We start from the raw sequence: 24819 nt of genomic DNA on the forward strand, positions 1-24819 counted from the left end.
AAATTAATTTTTTTCCTTCTTTTTCAATTCAAATAAAAATGAAAAAATTCTTGGCTATAGCTCTATGAAGTAACTGTGTGTATTGTGTAATAATTTAGTTTGATTGTTGATCTGTTTGTATATGTTTTCTTGTTATTGAAAACGTCTTAGTCAAAAGCTTGGACAATTTCTTTGGTGTTAGTTTTGTTTCCATTTTTGTTGACCCTCCCTTTACTTAATAGTTCATGGAAGTAAGTAGATTTGTTTCAGTATGTAAAGAACATCGAATCTCATTTCACATTGTTAGATGAGAACACAATTACTGACCAAAAGAATTGAGTTTTTAATTTTTGTTTCAGGTTGGCTGATATGTAACCAGTCGATCAACTCATTTATTTGGATTATTTTTTCTTTAATTTATTGTCCAAGTTGTCATTAATGTAATAACTTAACACTGTGTTTATTTTATTTTATTTTATTTTCTGTTATTTCACTTTATTTCTAAATCACTCCTAACTGTGTACCTAGGTACACAAGGAAAAAGAAGGAAAAGGTTGGGATAAAGGGGACGAGAAAGAGAAAAAAGAGAAGGACAAAAAAAATCCCAAAGTGAAGGAGTGGCGCCAACATGGTAAAGTAAGTGCCAGTTTGATGATGTTGTTCCTAGACTGCTGACCTTTGGTTGATACAGCAACTGAGTATTGTCCCCTTGTTCGCTAACTCACAATTTGTTTCATTCTGTTCTACTGATCACTGCCAATTCTGATGTCAGCAGCTTTGAGATTGATTGGTTTTATCTCTAAGCAATGAGGTGTATCAGCAAGGTTTTGTATGGGATCTAAACAATCATATCTTCAAACTAAAAATCTAACTAAATCTGAGAAGTCACTGTCTAAATACAATTTGTAATTCTGGAATATGTTGGTGAAAATATTTCCTATAATCAATGTTTTGTTTTTGTTTTGTACTTTTTTTTAACTATATAGTAGTTTTTAAAACACTTAAATACTGATAATAAAAATATTGGACTGCATCCAAATGAAGCATAGCATAGAATGAGTGCTGAAAGAGTTGCAGATTTCGTAATCCTTAGTCTAGGTATGAATTGATACAAACTTTTGGAGAATTAGATATTATATTTGACTGGAAATTCAACTGCCCTAATGATTGGAAGTGTGACTTCATAATAGAGGATGGAGGGATTTTTGTCCTACAAAGGAATGGAGATTACAAACAGAATTAGTAGTGTAAAACAAAAAACCAAATTACCTTCACTTTCTTCAAATATCTTTCTAATTTGTCACAATTTGTTTTCCAACAATATTTTTTTTTCTTAACTGCCTTAACCACATCCTTGAGGAAAGCATTCCTTTATTCTTTCAAACAAATGGAGGGATTTGAGTACTTAATGAGTAGCAGGACATAAATTCATTGCCAACAAAACTACTGTAGTCTCTCCATGTTTTCAAAATTTATCTAGATAAATTAGAATGTGTTATAGAATATTTATCCTATCATTAGTTTAGAAAGAGGTATATTGTTGATCAAACTGAACTTGTTTCTTAAGAAATTTTTATTGATTATTCTACTTGATAGACATATCTTCCACCACTTCTAATCCATCATGTATACATGTCCATAAAAGTATATTGAATAGAAAATAGCAATGATTATCAATCTATTCAATACAAATGGAACTGCTCTTCTTTTTATAGTAATCTGCTATTTGTTAAAGTTTAAAGAGTAACTATTATTTCTATTAAGTAAAAAACATTGTAATTATTTATAATCGTGTTATCTATAACTTCTCATACTAAATAATCATTTCGAATTTTGGTGTAAGATCAGCAATTTTAGGGGGACGAGGTTAGTTGATTACATCAACCCCAGTATTTAACTGGTACTTTATCTTATCGACTCTGGAGGGATGAAAGACAAAGTCAACCTCAGTGGAATTTAAATTCAAAACATGGAAAGCCAGAAGAAATGCTACTAAGCATTTTGTCTGACACATTAACAATTCTTCCAGCTCACTGCTTTTCTCATAGTATGTAGTAAAAGCAATAACAGCAGAATCCAAACTGTGTGTACATCATTTAAGTCAAGGCCAATGTGGTAACTTGGGCTTTTGGTATGATACTCCTCCTGGTATAGCTAATGTCTTTCCTCAGCATCTCCACATATATTATCTACCAAGCACATGTGGCATTACTATGTATAAACTTCCAGAGGATAAACCTTGAAGCAATGACATGGTGGCATAATCTGTGGACAGTGAACCTCAGTCTCTCCTTTGTCAAATCTTTGTGGTTACCTATGGTAGACCAGTACAAAGGTCAACATTGGTCATGTTTCTCATCCATGAGATAGATGCCCAGAGCCATATGATGCAAGATTCTGGTGTAGCACTCATCCAGCAAGTTCTCCTTGGCAATGTAAATTTTTAAACTTAGTTTTAAAAATATGAACTGAAGAAAATTAACACACAAAGCTAATCAGGTTTTATATATAAAGCAAACTAACTTCAAGTTAACAAAGTAATGTTGATAAAATTTGCAGCCCAACACCCGCAAAGTCTTTTATCTAAAAAGAAAGATTTATGTTGGTTTAGTTCATGAAAAAAGTTCCGTTTTATTATCTTTCCTTGACAAATAAAAAATTAAACAATGCTTGCTTTAGAATGTAGGAGAGAAAATTTTAACTTGAATTTAATTACATACTTTTAGTGATTGAAGTTCATTTGACTGTAGAAAGTATCTATTTGATCAGCATTAACAATGCTTGCTTTAGAATATAGGAAAGAAAATTTTAACTTGAATTTAAAAACATGTTTTTAGTCATTGAGGTTTCTCAGATTCTAGAAAGTATATACCTTACCCTCATTAACTACCAATTGTCTGGCTGATTTGCTGTTATTTTCTTGCTGACTTGTTCTGTTATTTCTGCATGACCTCTTTCTTATGTGTCTTCCTATGTGAATTGCTTTTAATGTGAAGAATCTAATTATACAACTATGAGCATATCCAACTGCTTTGACCACTCCTGTTGACCTGTTATACCTTAACTGTACAGAACCAATGGAGCATGAGAATCTGTGGTATATCTTCCAAACCCTATAATTACAAAATTTCCAACTAAAATATTCTGGTTTTGATCAAAGGGTATTAATCAGAGCAGCATTACTCAATGTTTGTGCTTATTTATCTTTTATTTTTTGTTTTTCCTTGTTTCAGTCATTCAACTGAGTTCATGCAGGGCATTGCCTTGAAGGGCTTTGTCATATAAATTGACCCCAGTACCTGTTTTAATATCTGCTACTTTGTCTATTTGTCTCTTTTGCCAAACCTTTAAGTTATGGGGATGTAAACAAACCAACTCTGGTTGTTAAGCAGTCGGGTGGACAAACACAGATACACACACACATGTATGATGGGCTTCCACAGTTTCCATCTACCAAATTTTCTCACAAGGCATTGGTTGATCCAGAGCTGTAATACAAGACACTTGCTCAAGGTACCATGCAGTGGGACTGAACCTGAAACCATGTGGTTGCAAAGTGAGCTTTTTGACCACTCTGTCATTTCTATACCCATTTTCCTATACATTTTCATTAATACATTAGGCTTAGAGGTTAAGTGAAACTACAGGTTAGAAAGCATTATGTTTTTAACTGCTGCTTCCATAATTTGAATCTAATAATAAATATAACAGTAGGTTTAACCTTTTAACATTCCGATTACTCTATCAAGTGTAATGCTTATTTATCCACATTGTTTTGAATTAATCATATATGATCTCATAGCTTCAAGATTTCAATGATGTGATTGTTTATTTTTAGAATGGTATTGTAGGGTAAGTGTGAAAGGCTAGATCTGGCCAGTTTGCACATAAAACAGGTAGAATAATTGGGCCTGATATGGCTAGTTTAAATACTAAAGTGTTAAAGTATCAGAATAGTAAACATTGGATTATATTAGCATTCTGTTAAGTTTCTCTTTCAAGTAAGAAATATATATCTAGCTTCACTTATAAAATCTTTTATTTCACTATTGATAATAGACAATTGTTTTATTTATTCCTTATAATATTGTTACAAGCGTTGCCTTATTGGCACTTATGCCTATGCTAGTAGGGTGCCAAGAGCACCATTCAAGCGTGATCGTTGCCGGAGCAGCCAAATGGCACATAAAAGGGCACCATTCGAGCGTGATCATTACCAACATCGCTTCGCTGGCACGTGTAAAAAGATTCGAGCAAGGTCATTGCCAGTACTGCCTGACTGGCACGTAAAAAGCACCCACTACACTCTCGGAGTGGTTGACATTAGGAAGGGCATCCAGCTGTAGAAACTCTGCCAGATCAAGATTGGAGCCTGGTGCAGCCATCTGGCTCGCCAGCCCTCAGTCAAAATCGTCCAACCCATGCTAGCATGGAAAGTGGACGTTAAACGAGGATGATGATGATGATGAATACCAGAGATTTTTAATTAAAGATTTTGCAAAGATTTTTAATTAAACATTTTGTAAGAGTGGATGTTATTAGTTTAGTTTGGAAGAATGGGCTGTATCTATGGCTTTCAGCTGTTCTCTGAAACCGGTGAGATCAATATAGTTAGCATTCCTTTTGAACAGTTGTAAGTTAATGGCTTTGGGAATTATAGAGAGTTGAGGGGTTTTGTTGAGGAGAGCAAAAGACTGGGTGTAATGGTTAGTGAAGGGACAACTGGGGAGAAGAACATTATGGCTGATAGGAATTGTACTCAATTTTTGTGATAATTTTAATTATCATCATTGTTTTAACATCCACTTTTTCCATGCTTGTATAGGTTGGATGGTGTCTATTGAGGCAGATTTTCTATGGCCAAATGTCCTTCTTGTCACTAACCCTTGTCTATTTCTAAGCAAGGTAATATTTCCCCATGGTCAGACATGCTTTTGCAGAATATTGGAAATGGACATTCATTTACAACAATCACACAGTGTCAAAACAGGGAGACACAAGCATACACACACACACATGACAAGCTTCTTTCAGTTTTCATCTACCAATATGACTCACATGGCTTTGGTTGGCCTTGATGCTACACAGTGGGACTCAACCTGAGATCATGTGGTTGGGAAACAAACTTCTTACCACACACCCATGCCTGCATCTAATATTTCAAACATTTTCACATTTTCTAAAGATGACTTGTCATTGTACAAATATATATTATTGCCACTTAATAATATCTACCATCTGAATATTAAATATTTAAGAACTGGATTCAGTATCTTCTTATGAGGAAAAGAGATCCCATGTTTGGTTAAGCTTCAAATGTAGTCAACTTATAATTAGATAGCCTTGGTGTAAGTTTAATATTATATATTAAAAAAAAAAAATTTCTATGAAGGAGAGAAAAATCAGTTTTTTGGTTATGTCAAAAATATAAAACCTAAATGTAGTTATACCCTCTTATCTCTGATTTCTAACAAAATTCTCTCTCTGATTGTTGTTTCACATAAATTAATTTGTCATTACTAAAATTTATAGCAGCAACTAAATCAAAGTAGATAATATTTAATTGCATCAGTCAAGGAAAGAAAATCCAAGTTAAAAATGCTAACAGTTGTTACTAAATAGCACTTTAGTTTTTCATCTCTCTGTCTAATCCTTTAGATAAATCAACTTCGTGTTAATTTAAAGTTGTTGTTCCTGTTTAAATCAGCTCTGTTAAAGCTGACTTTATAATCTAGTCATAAGGACTACATCAATCTCTCTAATTTTTTACAACAGTAGGGCAGTGGTTCTTAGTTTTTTTTTTCCGTTTATTCACAACACACACTCAAGAAAAAATGTATTAATCCTTTTGATACCAATCTGTTTGAGACTATCCCTGGTTTTGTTACACAAACTTCCTTTTTTTAAATGACCTAATCTACAATCTTCCAACAAAATTTCATATTAATTTATGTTTCAAACACCAGCTTAATAATGTCAAAGTTATTTTACAAAATTCTTCCTTTTTTATTTTTATCATTTGCAACAAAGGCAATGTATTTCAATAGAAACATGGTAACAAAAGGATTAGGAAAATTTTACAAATTTCCACCTATAGTTAAAATTTAAATTGCCTAAAAAAAAAGGGTAGTAATAACTTCTTCATTCAATAATTGCCATGCTAGTGTCATGAGACACTGTTTGGAAATCGCTGCAGTGACATTTTGTTTGAGGGAGATTTAGCTACTATTTCTCGCAGGTTGAGCAACTTGATTTCAATGAAAAGCTACAAGATTTTTTTCTATTTCACATATAATTTCCCTGAATCACCAAAAGGAAAGTTGTATTCTTGTGACTTTCCAATTTTTAAAAACAAATATTAGAAATGAAACCATGTTGAATTATGTTCATAAATGAGAAATTCTTAATTTGTTGGATAGGGATTTTGAAAGCAATTTAATTTTTTTGTTTGTTTTTTGATGCTTAAGATATTTCAATTTTACTGTATGGTTATTTGCTTGTGTTATTGCTATAAATCCTTGTTTATCACTGAAAATAAACTGCTAATTGACAAATATAATTTTTGCTTTTACACCTTATCTAGGATAACTTCTGATTTCAATTTTGTTTATACTTTTATCGCTTAGATATATGCACCTGTACAAAATTTTTGCACTAAGATTTTTGCCACTATATTACACTCATGCTTCTTATTTTCAGTGGTAAAATATTGACTAAACTCAAGATTTAGTAACATTTGTATTAATATTATACATACATACATACACATATATATATATACATATATATATATATATATATATATATATATATATATATATATATATATATATATATATATGTATATATATTCCTCCTCTCTGTTAGGAGGCACAAGCACTTACACACACAATGGAAGCTTCCAGCCACCAAATTCAATTCAAGACTTCAGTCAGCCTAAGGCTATAGCAGAAGACACTTACCCAAGGTGCCATGCAGTGGGGCTGAACTAAAAACCATGTGGCTGAGAAGCAAACTCCCTAACCACACAGCCATGCCTGTGCCTCTCTCTCTCTCTCTCTCTCTATATATATATATATATATATATATATATATATATATATATATATTATATATATATATATATATGAGAGAGTACAATTAAACAGAAGCTTCAGTTAAACTCTTTATTATACCATAAATTACATAACCTTTACACATGTTTCACTAGTGTGTACTTGTATGGTAATCCTTATAGATAGTTATATAATTACCTTGAAACACCAGATCTTCTGGCAGTCATCTAGGTACTGATTGCCATGCGACATACTAATATATGCTAGTGAAATATGTGTAAAGATTATGTAATTCATGACATATAATAAAGAGTTTAATTGAACCCCCTGTTTTATTCTGCTCTCATAATGTAAAACCAGAAGAAATGCAGCTAAGCATTTTGTCTGCCATTCTAATGATTCTGCTAGCTCACTACCTTAGCTTGACTAAGAATAATGTTACAGAAATCTTGTATAAAGTGATGTTTCAAGCTAAATGACATTTAGTTAAAATTTATTGAATTGTAAGTCATCATAAATCTGTGATATGATCTTAAAATAAACACTGATATATATTTAGCAACCCAAAAACTCATAGATTACATGCAGTGACTAGGTGACAGTTCACATGCTGAAAATTTTGGTACCCTGTAACAAATAATAAATGCTTAAGTGTATTTTGGGATGGTTAACATGTGTCATCCATGCTGCAGTTGTACATTGATATAGAGAACTCTAATGAAGTACAAAATAGTTGGGTTGAGGTCAACCATTTGGATTATTAAAAAGGAATACCATTTCTATTAGTATTAGGCACTATTATTGTAATCAAACACCAACAACACTCTCTCTTAACTTAGTATCGTAGTAATAAAATACATTTAGGAATTATCCAAGGTTCAGAAAAGAAAGATTACAACAAAACAATGTTTTTAAAATTATATTTTTTCTTCAGCCATCATCTAATTGGAAAATCTAGCTATTTAGAGCCAATGTAATTTTCATTTAATATATTGCTGCTTTCTTGTGCTTTTTCTCAGACTTCTGAAACAGAACGTGTATTTTCAAAGGTAAACTAACGAACACACGCACTTATGCAGTAATTTCCTCAATCACTTATGATGGAACCTCGTCTACTGCACTCAATAGTTTTGAGTATAACTCCTCAAACCAACAGAAACTTTCTGTTGGTCATCATATATATTTTCTCTCTCCCTCCTTCCCTCTCTCACCCCACATCAAGATTTTATATTCATTTGTAAGACTACTTGCCTTCTAAGCCACAAACAGCTAGTGGCTTCTACTTTTCTCTACCATTATTCTCAGTCAGTAGCCTCCTTAGCTCATACTCATGTACTCTGCTCATGCCCAACAGCCATCACCTTTCTCATTCACTTTCACCATCTACTAAGGTAATGCTTTATGCCTATTCTCTTCAAATCCAAAGACCTTAATCTTTCTCATGTACTCTCCCATTACATGGAACTATACATGACTGCACTCCTATCTTGTCAATAAATATTTTTCAATAATATAACATATAAATGCTCTCGATATCAGTTTAGTTACCACAATATTTCCCATTACTTCTTTTCTCTTTCTGCTCCTCCCAGAGAACCTCCCTAAAAACACTACTGCACACTTCCTGTAAATTATGCATGCATAAGAGTTGGTATTTGGAACAACTTTTTATTCTCTTTTCTGGTATATGGTGTTTTGTACTGATTATCAATCATTGATTAAAAGCTACATGTATATACATGTTCTGTATGTTTCTTTTGTACATTAGTTGGTTTGGTGAGAAGGATGGCACATAGAGGTAACTGATCAAGGTTAATGGAATAAATGTGTACTCTGAACTCTTATAGGTTAATGTTCATAAGAAAAACATACATAAAAAAAATGGAGGATCTCAGTGTTCTTAGAGTCTTTTTTGCTCCATCTTTGATTTAAAAAAAAAATGTGCACTCCATCATGAATTGGAAAGACTGATATGTAGCCTATAAATTTCAAAAAACGTTTTAATCAAAACTTTATTGCAAGATTTATTAACTTGTTATTTACATACACTGCATTCTGATGTAACCCTTCCCCACCAAAATACTGCCATGCCCTACCTTGGGAAACACTTGTCTAAAAGTATGCAACTTTGAAAGGTTATAAAACTTATATAGCTAGGCATTCTGTTGTTTCCATGTTCTGCAGTACAGCAACTAATGTATAAACAAATTATCATTTAACACTATGATGTTATATGTAGAGTACCTGACATTTAAGCATCTATCAGATCAAATGCCCCTTTTAATTCATAGGTCATGGGGTTTTATAAGTCAGAGCAAAAAATATATAGCTATATTAAGATAATCCTTTTAAAAGAGAGAGAGTCCAAAATGTTGGGCATTTCTCTTCCTCTAAGTTAATATATCTAATGATTTTGTTTTAACTCCTTGATTAAGATCACCCCTTGTCTCCTGATATTCTAGTGATTTATATTAGATATTTCAGTTCTCGGTCCTAGTCATTTCACTTTTATTAATACCCTTTAGAACACATTATATTGATTATTTTAGGTATTAAAATCTATTTTATCATGTGTTCTGGTTGGGGATTTTTAAGCCATAACATGCTATGGTGTCATCATTCTGTGTCATGAGAGTATGTGGAAATGGTTTACTATCACCTTCTCTGGATAGACATGAAGATTAGAATTTTTAGAAAGTAAAATATGTTGTCCTGAATAAGGAAATGATTGAAAATTGAAATCTCTCCTTCATGGACCCAGCTTACTCACCTAGAATCATAGATCCTATTGTCATGGATTTTTCTTATCTTGCATGTAACATACAGACAGGAATATTGCTTGACAACTGTCAATCAGCTCCACTAGTCTTGGAAAACCTGCAAAGGCATTGGGTGCTGTCCCTTCCTCTTCACCTAGCAAGTAAAAAAGAAAGGAAAAGATAACAGCATGGAAGCTTTATTATATATTTTGAATGTATTGCAGCCAATTATAGAATTAAAATGATACTTCTTAAAGCTTGTGTAGAAACACTTCTGTTCCACAATGCCATGGTCTTAGTAATAGCAGAAATACACCCGCAGAAGAGATAAATGCTGAACATTGATGTCTTTTATGAGTTTCATTTACAAAATATATAATGTTATGTATATAATCTTCCAGTATTATATATGTTTGTAGAATTACTTTAGTTTTGTTAATTCTTAAATCTTCTTTGAAATGTTTAATAATCTCATAAGTAATTACAATTTCATTTTATTTTAAATTCAGTTAAATTAGTTAAAATATGATTTAAGAATTTTTTGTGTGTGTACATATACACACATTATATATATATATATTCTAAGTATGGCTGTCTTTTTAAGAAAGAGAACTCAACACATGTGTACAATTTATTGAGATGAAACCAGTCAATAACTGGGAAGAAATCTAACTTCAATACCCTCAATGAAAAGTGTGTGTGTGTGCACATGTGGTGTTTGTAAAGGGGCAAGGTATATAACTTAGTAGTTTTTATGATGAGGATTCAGTTGAATTACCTGCTCAGTGAATTAGCGTACAAGCAGCTGACCATTCTGCAGATATGTGTACCTGCCTTTAAAGCAATCTTCAAGGAGGATCAACATGACACAATGTGTGACATGACAATACCATCCAGCAGGTGTATACATATATGAAAATTCTTTAACACATCTTTAATGTTTCTTTACAATTGTGTCTGTTCAGTTAGTACAGAAACAATTGTAACAAATCATTAAAGATGTGTTAAAGAATTTGTTTTGTCTTCTTATCATCTGGATTATTTACTCTTCGCCAAATCCTCTTTATAGAGAAATCATTTTGAAATTTGGATTTTCTACACCTGAGAAATTTCAGCTTTGGCTTGGAACCCAACAGTGTTGATAGCCTAGTATTCAAGTTGACTGCTTTTCTGAAAATTACCCTAACTTTACACACTACCAGACCTTATATATATATTTATATATATATATATATATATATATATATATATATATATATATATATATATATAAACAGATAGATATGAGAAATTATGATAAACTCGAGTTTATATCGTTTGTTCCTATGTATGCTTCGCTATTGTAGTTGTTTAGAACTCTGCATTGGATGTTCCAAGTGCAATTGGATGCTTAACCACAATGGATCATCTGAGGAACACTTTATTGCATTATGTTACAGAGATCTAATGTCTAAAAACGGTGTTTATTGTAATTTCTCCTACATTTTCTCTGTATGCTATGATAAAGTAGTGTTACTAAGTACAGTAGTGGACAAACCATTCTACTGGAAGCAGACTCCATGATGATAATCTTCATAGAACTCTAAACCCAACAGTAGCAGTCATACATATATATGTATGTTTTATATATATATATACTTACATATCTATACACACACACACTCATATACAACATATGCATGCATATTTCACTGTTTTTATATGAATTTGAAGTGTGAGTTATACTGTCAATTATTACTGAATTATCATGCTATAAATTTCCTCCTGTTAAAAATAGTATTTATTTATATATATTTAGTCAACCATGTTTTGTACCTGTTTTTTGCCTTTGTTCTTGGCTTTTTGCAACAAGCCCCCTTTCATTTCTGCTTTTTTTTATTCCTTCCATTTTGTTTTATTATATGTTGTAGTGAAGATTATTATTGTAATTAAATTGCCTCTTTCTCTGCATGATGGTATTTTATATATTCATATTTTTATTATTGTGGTATTTTACAGTTGGGTATTGTTATTGTTATATTATTTAATGTTTGCACTTGGCTTTGTTCATTTTCTATCAGTTTTTTTTCTCTCAATCTTCTGTGCTTACTAAAATCACTAATGATTTAATGAGCCCTGTAATCTTATATATGTAGAAGGTGTCCATAAATTATTTTTTCATCCTCTATGCTTCAAACTGTAAAGATAATTTATGAACACCCTCTGTGTGTGTGTGTGTTTGTGTGTGGTGTGTGTGTGTGTGTGTGTGTGCATTTATATAATACAGTTTGATTGTATTTCATTGTTTATTAATGTTTTGATTTTGTTTTTTGTTATATCTTACTAAAACTGAGATTATAACATACAAAGAAGTTTCAATGTTTAAATAAAAAAATAAAACTATCCTAAGCTTTATTATAACTTTTAACTTTTGAAATTTCCAAGTCTTTAAGGAATAAATTTGTTGACAATTTGTAAAATTGTATGTTGACAAATTCTTTTGAAAACACTAAACTCTACTATTATCACTACTACTATTTCTTGTAAAGTAAATTTTTAGTAAATATACTTATCAATATTGTCACCTTAATTTCTAATTGAAATAAATCTTTAATTTATTGGAAATTCTAATTCAAAATTTACTCAGAATTTTATGGTGTTTTTGGAGTTTAGAAATGTTGTGAATGTTAAAAAAAAATCAATATTTTACCATTTACTTTGTGAATCAAATAACACTGTTTAAATATAATCATTAATCAGAACAACCCTATTGTAAATATAAATTTATTGAAAATATTTCATTCAATTCTAAAACAAAAAGCAATTATTTGTTCACATCAATTTTACTTTATTTATAATATTTTTGTATTATTTCTTACAACAGTTGCTTATTAAATTTCTGAACAAATTGTAGTATTAATTCTCTGTTTCCAGGTATTTCAATGTAAGAATTAACTAATGGATTGAGTTTCGTTTTTTTTTTTTTAAATATTGAAGTTAAATTAACGCAGTAAAAAGATGGGATATCTTAAACATTTCATTCATTATGAATCATTGCCATATATAAAAAAAAGTAATGTTTTTGTTAACATCTTTCCATGGTTTATTGATATCAGAAAGGACGTCCAGTTATAATACACTACCTCAAAACGTCCCTTCTAATTTATTGCACTTAAAAATGATGGCAAATAATGGTGATGATAATGATGCTTTCTCATTAACGGAATTATCATAGACCATTCATGCAGGCCAATGATTCATAATGAAATCAAATGTTTCTTGATGTTATAGACATTTTCACTTACTTCTCTCTCTCTCTCTCTCTCTCTCTCTCTCTCTCTCTCTCTCTCTCCCCTCCTCTCTCTCTCTCTCTCTCACACACACACACACAATCTTTAGATGAAAATAATCTAACTTGTTCTGCAGTATTTGCAGTTACTTTGCCATGTAAAAGCATGGTGTTTTAAGACAAAGACCTAAAATTAAATCAAAATAACATAACAAATCTGCTGTATTAAATAATTATTTGTAATTATTTTGTTGATGTTTAACCATTGCTAAATAGGTTAGGAAAGTATGGTAATGATTTTTTTTTTCTGTTTTAAACAATAAATAAATGTAACAATCTTCTGAAGAAAACAGATTTTAACTCAAGCAAATTGAAATATGTCTGCAAGTGTCTAATAATGTGATAATTTTCCCATCTTAACTTCTGTTTTTGTCTGGAAAGTAACTTGCTGAATTTTACAATTGCAAATATTTCTTAACTTAAAAATTCTTGGGTGTATTGAAAGTCCTGAAATTGAAAGCAACAGGATTATCACATCATTACAATGTACCATGCTCCACTGAAGCATCGTGGATTACATTCTACTTCTGTAACAGTGAACTGGCTGTCTCAAAAGAAAGGGATACTGTGACTCATCCTCCATGTACCTCTCTCAGCATAGTGCAGCTGATTCTGAGACCAGGGTGGGGATTATCACTATGTGACAGAGACTTAATTTAGTGCTAAGGCCATTCCCTCTGGGGAAGAGGGATGGCCTACAAGATTCCTGTGCTGGTGCCACAAAAAAAAGCACTTGTGTTGGTGCCACTTAAAAGTGCTTATTTGGGTGCCACATTAAAAACACCCAGCACATAGTGTAAAGTGGTTAGTGTTAGGAAGGGTATCAGGCTGTAGAAACCAAGCTAAGTGAGACTGGAACCTGGTGCAGTTCTCTAACTTGCCAACTCTGGTTCAAACTATCCAACTCAAGCCAGCATGGGAAATGGACATTGGAGGAGGAGGAGGAGGAGGATTGACCTCATTAGGATTTGAACTCAGGACACAAAGAGCTTGAACAAATACTGATGTAGTGACATTTCTGCCAATCAGTAACATAGGTAGCATATTCTCAGTAAAAATACATAAAAATAAGTGACTATTTCCAGGATACTGATCAGACACTCAAATTCAATGCCAAGACTTCATATATCAGAGGAATTTTATTGTTTGCTTGTAAATTTTTGATCCTGATCTCCATTCTAGAGATATATACAAACAGAATTAGCTGTGATTATTCAATATCAATAAGTAGTGTTCAAAATATTATCTTAAGTGAAGCAAATAATCAGAATGTAATGATTTTACTTTTTTCCTTTTCATAGATCTTTCAGTTTTCACCACCAAATTTTTATAGCCATCCTTTTGTTCTTTTTTCATCTCTTCCTCTCTCCTCTCTCTCTATCACTTTGACCCAAAGATCAATTGAAAATCATAAATTAATAACCATAAATCATAATTCATAAATTAAATTTTTACTATAGAATTTTTGAATTCTTTTTTATTTTTAGGCTTGTCTCCAAGTTGCAGAGTCTGAATGGTCTGACAAGTTTTCACTGGATACTGTCGGAAGCTCTGGTACCGTTCAGTGCAAGAACAAAGCTTCTGGAATCTATGAAGTAAATAGTTCTTTTTTTCTTTTTATTTATTACATTCATTATTCTTAAATCTACTAATATTTGACTAAATTGATTTATCAGTTGTATACATTATCAGATTTCCTCAATTATTATGCTTTTGGGGATAATGTCTCAGAGATCATATGACAGACTATATCTTTAGAATAGCTCGTTTGTTTTCATTACTATTACCAATAGTTATTTCCAGATGTCACTGAAACCATGTTAGAAATGAATCTTTATCTCTTAAGATCTGTGTTTGACTGTTTTAACACCAGTCCTCTTTCATTAAGAAACTTTATTCGTTATTATCAGATGAGCCAGAAGCTCACTCAGCTGGTAATGGACCAGTATCTCATCCAGTGGGGAATATATGCGCCACGGGAAACAGGAAACTGGCGCTATGAGTCTATATGACTCAGGAAGGAACTTTTAAGGTGGCAATTTGGCAAAATTGTTAGCATGCTGGGCAAAATGATGGCAGAATAGAATGGAATGACCTTTGTTGTTTCTTCTAGCTCTTTGTCTCTGTCAAAAAGCATGTCCACATTGATTCAGTCCTCTTTCCTATATGGAGTATCCAGTTGGAGAACAATTTGTTAGTTTCCTTTATATTCGATGAATTCACTCACAAGTGTTCAATAAGAGAACAAAACAACAAATGACTATATATATTTTCAACCTCTTGCTTGTTTCAGTCATTGAACTGCAGCCATGCTAGGGTACTGTCTTGAAGGTTTTTGACTCCAGACCTTATTTTTAAGTCTGGTACTTATTCTGTTGGCCTCTGTGCTACACTGCTAAGTTATGGGGGTGTAAACACCAGTTCTCAAGCAGTGATGGGGACACACACATATACATACATGCATGCATGCACACATATGTGTGTGATAGGCTTTCCACACAGTTTCTGTCAACCAGATTCACTCACAGGGCATTGCTTGACTTGAAGCTAAAACAGAAAACATTTGCCGAAAGTGCTATGCAGTGGAACTGAACCCAAAACCCTGTGGTTGCAAAGTGAGCTTGGATTCTGACCAACAAAGTTGAAAATTACTGCTTTGTAATTAGGAATATATAGATGCTGATATATGTGAAGAATTCATTCTGCTGGAAACCGTTTGCTTTATTTGACCTGGCTAACTGGACAGATTCACCATCATGCTGGAAGTATTATTATTGTACTTAAACTGCTTTCTTCTTCCTAGGGCAATTTATCTATTATCTGTTTAACATACCATAATTTGGAAATCTTGTCAGTATATAGTTTAAAAACTAACATCATAAGCATGTTAAAAAAACTCTGCATAGCAATATATTTTGTGACATTTTATTGCTTAAATGTGGTGATGATGACTGAAACATGAGGGTTCTTATTTCATTTCAAAACTAGTTAAAACTGACTTTATTTTTCATTCTTCCTTTATCAATAAAATAAGTAGCAATGATATATTGGAATCTCTTAAGTTTGCATTACACACTTTTACAAATTTGTCATTATGCATAATCAAAATAAATCCTTCTTATACAGCTCCTTTATATTTATGTCTTAAACTCCTATAAATTTGGAACAATAAGTCCTTATTGCTTTGTATACTCTATATAAAACAAGAATGCATGAAAGTTTTATAATTGTTACAATTACGAAATGTATTTAAAACATTTATCTCTCTTTTTCTTTAGGTTGGTGTTAACATCCGTTTATCTTCCTCTGGTTTAACAAAAATCGTAACCTTCACCCCATACCATATGATGTTAAATACTTCAGAGGTAAAATGGTTGCTGCTGAGCAAATTTTTTCAATCAATGTTTTAAAAGTTTTATCTAATAAATGTACATTGTTCAAATAATTAAAATATATATTATTAATCTTCAAATGAAATGCAATGTATTTTTGATATTCTTTTCATATAAATACTGTTTTTGTGTGTGTTTCTGTTTTCATTTACATAAAATAATTAATCAATATACCTAACCGTTGTTAAATTCCTTTTTTTTTTCTCAATTTTGTATAATTTCAGCTAACATATTTAGTTCAAGAAATAACTACTGAACCATCTAGCTGGATTGAAATCCGTCCACAACAATGTATACCTTTCTGGCCTCTGACAACAAAGATCGAATTGAAAGCCAAAGTTCTTGATACAAATGAAGAGACCAATGTCTTCTCCATAAACAAACCTCATTCAACTCTTCTTAAATTGGACAACAATGTAATTTGTATTATTTTTCTATATTTCTTTTCTTTTTTTGTATTATATTTAGTGAACAATTCTGTCAATAGTTACAAGTTTTTAATGGCCCAATCCATTGGTTCACAACACTTTATATTTCAAGTATATCAAAGGATTGCAACTCACTGTAAAACTAATACTACGCAGAGTAGTTTTATTTGGAAACAATGATTTTTCAGTTTTCTCAACAATGTTTACATCTTTACCTCATATGCATGACCAAAAAACATTTACACACATGTATGTATTACACCAAATACACACATGCACACACACACAAACTTCTGCACAGATTTTGCCTACCAAATTTCATTCACAAAACATTGATCAAACTAAAGCTATAGTAGAAGACACTTGCTCAAACTGCTGTGTAGTAGAATTGAACCTGGAATCATGGTTGCAAAACAGACCTCTTAATCCCACAGCCATACCTATGCCCATAGACACCCACATCAACAATGTTTTCTAGAAGGATAATTAAATGGCTTTGACCCATGATTGTATCAGCTTTCACTTTATGACCACATTTTACCTCACACACTGTTCTTCACTTGACTACCTTCAAACACTATGTCTACAATTCACTAATTTTTTTTAACGTAAATTATTACAGTGGAAACAGGAGTACATGCCTTTCTCAAGAACAATAACAGTTTTATCATCATCATCATTTAGCATCCATTTTCCTGGGTTAAATGTTTTTGACTGGAACTGATAAACCAAAGAGCTGCCTCAGGGCATCAGGCTCCAGTCTGTTTTGGCTTTGTTTCTACTGCTGGATGCCCTTTCTAATGCCGACCACTCCATAGAGTGTACTAGGTGCCTTTTGCATGTCACTGGTATGGGTGCCTTTTACATGTCACCAGCACAGGTGCCTCACGCGTCACAGGCACGAGTGCCTTTCATGTCACCAGCATTAACCATGATTACACTTAGCTTGACGTGTTTTCTCAAGCACAGCAAATCATCAAAAGTCTTGATCACTTGTCATTGTGTCTGTGAGACTCAACATCTGGATATCATACTTCACCACCTCATCCCACATCTTCCTGCGTCTACCTCTTCCACAGATTTCCTCCACTGTTAGAGATTGGCACTTCTTTATGCAGCTGCCTTACCCATACACATCACATGGCCATACCTCTCTTTTGCACATTACACAGCTTCAAATGGGAAGTCAAATTTAGTTTCATTTTATATATTGTATACTAATATTCCTTGTTTCTTACTAATCTTACCTATTACCCTACTGGCTTTTCTTGGTTTCTTACCAGTCTTACTTGGTCCCTTTTTCTTACTGTATTAGACACTTGAAAGTTCTAACTGTTGTGCTTGTCTTACCTGGTCTCTTATTTAGTCTTACTTTAATCCCAGTACTTTTTTCTAGTTAACTTTCTCCATTGTTCATTTTCTAATCTTAATCTTCATCTTATGTTTACTACAATCATTTGTAATGTAATCATCAAAGAATCCCTTAGTTATCAACAAACATATGTGCTCTTTAAATTTATGAGGAGGTACCCAAAAGTAACTGGAAACATTCTCTGTGGGACAAGCCCATTGTAGTTCAGGCTTCTGCTGCTAGAAGCCACTTGATGCGACCCTCAGGCATCAGTCTGTCCATCCGGCAGTGGTGAGTGAAGTCGTACTGCCATGTGGTGCATCTTTGTTTTGCAGTGCATCTCCCTTGTTCATTGATTTTTGCAATGGCTGAAATGAAGGAACAGCATGCTTCCATGAAATTCTGTCGTCTGCTAGGGCAAACGACAGCCAAAACACTTCACATGCTTCAAACAGCTTACAAGGACACTGTCATGAGCAAAACACAAGCTTAAGAGTGGTTTCCATGCTTTAGGAATGGTCACTTGTTGCTTGAAGACCAACTTCATTCAAGACAACAGTCCTCCTCTTGAACAAATGAAAACCTCATGAAAATTCATGAACTGATCTTGGAAGACCGTCACCAAACAATTGACAAACTTGTTGACATGACTGTTGTGTCCTGGAGCTTTTGCCAATGAATTTTGAGAAAAGAATTGCAAATGAAAAGAGTTGCAGCAAAATTTGTGCCTCACTTGCTCACGGAAGATCAACAGCGGTCATGACTGAATACATGGGAAATGAAAGAACAGTTGGAAGTTGGTCCAGACCTTTTCTCCAAGGTCATCACTGGTGAGGAAAGCTGATGCTGTGGAATTTGCAGATGTAGAAGAGGTGAAGAAAGAAATGACAGAGGTGTTAAAAGGCATCGCTTCGCAAGAGTTCCAGTACTGCATCAAATAGTGGAAAATGCATCTGGACTGATGCATTGCTTCAAATGGAGAATATTTTGAAGGCAATAAGAGTGTAAACATGTAAAACTAAGTGAATAAAATAATATTGCAAAATTCTGGTTTCTTTTGGGTACCCCCTCATACATCCATACATAACTGCTGTTTAAACTTACACACACTGACAACCTTAAGTATGATTTCTGCACAAAACCCCATTTTATTCTGTATGTACCAGGGCCACATAAAATGCACTTGTGCCACTTCCACATAAAAGCAGCCATACCAGTAGCGTATAAAACACCCAACACACTCTGTAAAGTGGTTGACATTGAGAAGGGCATCCAGCCATAGAAACCATGCCAAAACAGATAATTGGAGCCTGGACATTTCTACTCCTGTCAAATTGTCCAATACATGCCAGCATAAGAAACAGACACTAAATGATGATGATGATGAGTAATCACAATTTTATTCTATACAGCAATCTTTGAATAATCTCTTGTTCATTTATCGTTTTTGCTTTTGTTTTTACTTTCACTACAACTTATATTGAATCCATTATAGCTCTTACTAACTTCTTTTTAAATCTTTGAACTATCCTTATTTTTCAGCATGGCGGAATCAACATTGATTGCCAAATAACAGAAACTTCCTTTATTACAACACTGACCAACTACAAACTTGGTATGGCATCTGTTCTTTTGGTGAACCACACCGATAGGTGTTCAGTCCAGTTTAGCCAGAAGTAAGATATGCTGTTTGCTTTATTTTAATTTGCTGAAATTTTCATCAAAAGCAAGATATTTTTTAATTACTTAAAAAATTATCTCACCTTTGAATTTTGTTATTTATTCTTGTGTATGGATATATATATATATATATCATTATCATCATCATTGATGATATATATATATATATATATATATATATATATATATATATAATATGTTATTTTCCTATGTGTGTTTAGAGATGTGAAAACCACCCATATGCTAGGATCAGAACAAGCCATGCTATATACCTGGGAAAATCCTTCAGGAAACAGGGAACTCATCTGGACATGTGGAACTACCAAAGAATTAAAGAATAATCTCACTCAGGTATGTCAGAATCAGAGAGGGAGTGAGAGAGAGAGAGAGACAGCACATGTGTGTGTGTGTGTGTGTGTGTGTGTGTGTGTCTGTATGGGAGAAAGAAATATTTCAGGAATATTTGAAATACATGGTAATTGTATTAAGTAACATCATAAGGAGAAATATTATAAGGGGTGGCATAATTTTTAGAGAAAATACGAATGAGGAGCTGGATTATATTCCAAAAGATTAATTCTTGTTATACTGCTTTAAAGTAGACATAAAAGTGAAAGTAGAATTATGTCATTACTTCCTATGGACCACTGAAGGACTTGAACTCGACACTGCAACCTAATTTTAATGTTCATTATTGTCTACAGCAGTGAGCCATTGTATGATGGATTGTGCAGTTGATCACAGCTATAATGCACCACTGGTGTACTTACTTGTACTTGTGGTGACGTTCACTCTGAGCGGGTTGAGTCGGCTTCTTCCACCACCCTCGAGGCATTGTATTCGCCATTGAGAATTCATGGAAGAAGTTTCGTGGGAATATGTGGATTTGACAAGCGGTCCCCAATAATCCCGCATGTAGAGACATCCTGTTTGCCATAGATTGTCTGCAGACGCAGGGGCAGAACGACCGAGGAGCCGCCAGTTGCCGAAGTAGACACTCCGAGGATTTTCACCAGAGCCCCATCTGCTGGGTTTTGGCCCTAATACCACTCGGTGTCAGACCAATCCGCCTTGGGTGGCCCTACCAGGAACCGAAGTTCCCGACGGCATAGCTCTGACACTACCCGTTGCCAACGTCCCCACCATGGTGAGGAGGGGATGGACTTTGGAGACATCACTGGTGACATAATATGAACTGCCAATACATTGACTACTTGCTCAATTTTTATCAAGTAAGCCATCATAGGTTCTCATTCCACCTTAAATGGACCAGCAAGTGAGCCTCTGCAAGATCGTTTTAACCTGCTAGAAATAGCAACTAAATCTCTTTCAAATCACACCCTCTTAACTCTTTAGCATTCAGATTAATCTGTCAAATGCAATGCTTATTTATTCATGTTGTTTTGAATTATTCATACAATATTACGTAGCTTCAAGATTTCAATGATGTGATTGTTTAGTTTTAAAATGACATTGTAGAGTAAGGTAGGAAAAACCAGATTTGCTCAGTTTGAGCATAAAACAGGTATATTTTGGCTGGATATGGCTGGTTTAAATGCTAAAGGGGTAAATACAAGAAGGAGACATATGAATAATGTAGTTCTAGACACAATGTCTTCAAAAATATTTTAAGTAGTTGGAATAAATAAAATACCTTTGATCATAAAAGTACAACTATAAAAAACCAACAACGGAGTATCTGTGGGATCACTTAACCTGCAAGAGATAACAGTCAAATTTCCCTCAAATAAGATCCTATCATCATTAATAAAGGAAATGCTCATTAACTGATGTAGTCCTCATTACACTGTCTTCAAAAACAAAGCAGGTGATCACAGCTGGAAGCCTTTGATCATAGATCTACTCTGTCAAATCTCTTAAGCTTTAGGTTGTCCTACATTATACAGCAAGCTTCCTCCACAGGGTTCAGTTGGCTGCTACTCTTGCATATCCATTCCACATAACATTAACTGTTTTCAAGGTTATCTTAAAATGTCCACCACCAAGTGATCTTCAACCTACCCTTTTAACACCTGCCAACATATGGTACCCAATTCATAGCTGTTTTCATGTGCCTTTTATCAGCTAGAGTAGTGGTTCTCAACAGGGATCCATATAAGATTTTTGGGGTCTAAGCTAGCAAAATAGCAAATTGGAGATCCACAGTAGTATTATAAGGGTCCATGAAAAGTTTTGCTTTAAATATATGTATTGCAAGAAACTGCTTGATTTGTTTCTCTAGCATTTTATATAATTCAGCCTATACAACCAAATGAATGAATAACAAAATACGAATTTTGAAATACGTACCCATAAAATTAGTTTTATGGGTACGTATTGGCTATTAGGGTCCGCCAGAATAAAATAGTAAACAAGGGGTCCATAGGTAAAAAATGGTTGAGAACCATCTGGCTAGAGGAAAATATAACCAATCAAATTTAACCTGGGGCTAATCAACTGTAACACCCCTCTATAATATATCTCTATATTAAATGTGTCTTGGTTTGTGAACTGGGAGCTGGGAACATGATTTCCATATCTCTAAAAAAAGACCGAACTTCAATCTTTGCATTAAGAATTACAACAACAGCAGCAACAGTTGTATTTTTCTGGACATATACTCTTTTACTCTTTTACTTGTTTCAGTCATTTGACTGCAGCCATACTGGAGCAGCGCCTTTAGTCGAGCAAATCGACCCAGAACTTATTCTTTGTAATCCTAGTACTTATTCTATCGGTCTCTTTTGCCAAACCGATAAGTTTCGGGGGACGTAAACACACCATCATCTGTTGTCAAGCAATGTTGGGGGGACAAACACAGACGCACAAACATATACATACACACATATATATACATATATACGACAGGCTTCTTTCAGTTGCCATCTACCAAATCCACTCACAAGGCTTTGGTCGGCCTGAGGCTATAGTAGAAGACACTTGCCCAAGGTGCCACGCAGTGGGACTGAACCCGGAACCATGTGGTTGGTAAACAAGCTACTTACCACACAGCCACTCCATTTATTATGCTATGAGATATTATAATCAATTCTATTTCTAATTTCAGGATGGAATTGGAGAATTCTTTGCAGACAATGATACCAAAGTGTATTGGGTATCTTTCTTGGATGGAATGCAACGTGTATTATTATTCAGTCAAGATTTAGCTCTGGTTACCATTGCTCAACAGGTAAACAGATTTTTTAAGCTTTTTTTCTAGACACTAAAAACTTCTTAAAGACAAGATTGTATAAAATGTTATTCTAATTCTGTATCTAATCTGCAGGCTGGTGAACTTGAGCGAATTGAACAAGAAATCAACTTGTTTATATTTGGATTAGGATTGTCTTTGGTAAATAATTACAACCAGACAGAAGTGGCCTATCTAGGTATCACCAGGTATGTAATCTTGTTGCTTTTTGCAGCTTTCCATACATTTTACTTTACTTAGTAACAAGTGTTAGAATAAACATTTCACAATAGCTTACTGGGGTTGGTACAGCACACATTTTATGGTTCTCATGATTTCTCACTTTAATTCTAACAGCAAGTTTCACAGCATCCTTCTGTAACTTATAAAATATACATTTCATGGTATCATACTATAGTTCATATAATATATATTTCATGGCAGTCCTTTGTGACTCATAGAATATACAGTTCACATCTCATTTAGTTCAGCATAGGGTTAGCCATATATCTCCTCTACAGCAAGACACCTGTTTCTGTCCCCTTATCATACTATAACCTCTCATCTCTTGGCACAAAGCTGTTTTCCTCAGTACTACTGCCCCTGCCCCATCAGTTGAGGGGTATTCTCTTGTAAGTCACTTGATGACCACACTAGTGCTCGTGCTACATAAAAACCACCCAGTACACTCAATATAGTGGTTGGCATTAAGAAGGGCATCCAGCCACGGAAACCATGTCAAAGCAAACAGCAGAGGTTGGCATGGTCCTCTGGCTTGCCAGCTGCTGTCAGACTGTCCAATCTATACCAGCATGGAAGGCAAACATTGAATGATGATGATGGGATATATATATATATATATATACATGCGTGCACATGCACACATGTACATACATTAAATATTTTTCAACCATATTTTTGGGAAGAGATATGATACAATCTTGTTTAGAAATTTTTTGCCCTCATGCTAATGTAACTTTTGCCTCTTGAGGTGAATTTTTTTCTTGTAACAATTTGTGTGTGTGCACATTTATTTTATGATGTGACATTGTGTGTGTGTGTGTGTAAAAAATTGAGATGACAAAAGAATAACTCATTTATTCCTTTGTCATCTCATTTTCTTATAACTGTTCTCTACTCAACTAATGCTTCATTCTGAAGCACATGTATATTGAGTTCTACACTAGGTCATTAGCCTCACAGAGTCTAAGCAAAATATCAATATATATATATATATATGGAAATTGTAGTTGTGATACCTGTGCCGGTGGCATGTAAAAAGCACCATTCCAAACATGGCCAATGCCAGCACCGTGTTGGTGGCTTGTAAAAAGCACCAACTGATCATGGCTGTTGCCAGCCTCCCCTGGCACCTGTGCCGGTGGCACGTAAAAATCACCCCTTACACTCACGGAGTGGTTGGCATTAGGAAGGGCATCCAGCTGTAGAAACACTGCCAGATCAGACTGGAGCCTGGTGCAGCCTCCTGGCTTCCCAGACCCCAGTCGAACCATCCAACCCATGCTAGCATGGAAAACGGACGTTAAACGAAGATGATGATGATATATATATATATATATATATATATATATACATATATAAACATAATCACCATCATCACAGTTTAACATAGATTTTCCATATTGGCATGGATTGG

At 33.7% G+C, this 24819-nt stretch overlaps 1 protein-coding gene and 1 long non-coding RNA gene across 2 annotated transcripts in view; one reads left to right on the forward strand and one right to left on the reverse strand.

Annotated features, from left to right (window-relative positions):
• LOC115219905 (vacuolar protein sorting-associated protein 13A) overlaps nt 1-24819 on the forward strand; it is a 279099-nt gene that overhangs the window by 218654 nt on the left and 35626 nt on the right. Inside the window, exons 59-66 of the mRNA XM_036509534.1 lie at nt 508-615; nt 14609-14716; nt 16400-16486; nt 16738-16929; nt 19835-19968; nt 20194-20323; nt 23040-23162; nt 23259-23371. Coding sequence (XP_036365427.1) covers nt 508-615; nt 14609-14716; nt 16400-16486; nt 16738-16929; nt 19835-19968; nt 20194-20323; nt 23040-23162; nt 23259-23371 — 995 coding nt within the window. The remainder of the gene's footprint in view (nt 1-507; nt 616-14608; nt 14717-16399; nt 16487-16737; nt 16930-19834; nt 19969-20193; nt 20324-23039; nt 23163-23258; nt 23372-24819) is intronic.
• On the reverse strand, nt 18882-24395 carry LOC118766231. Its single transcript, XR_005002136.1, has 3 exons — nt 24256-24395; nt 19376-19379; nt 18882-18893 (listed from the first exon to the last, which is right to left on the reverse strand). It is a non-coding gene; the product is annotated as an uncharacterized LOC118766231 (long non-coding RNA).

Source organism: Octopus sinensis, linkage group LG15, assembly GCF_006345805.1.
Source record: "Octopus sinensis linkage group LG15, ASM634580v1, whole genome shotgun sequence".
Classification (NCBI taxonomy): domain Eukaryota; kingdom Metazoa; phylum Mollusca; class Cephalopoda; order Octopoda; family Octopodidae; genus Octopus; species Octopus sinensis.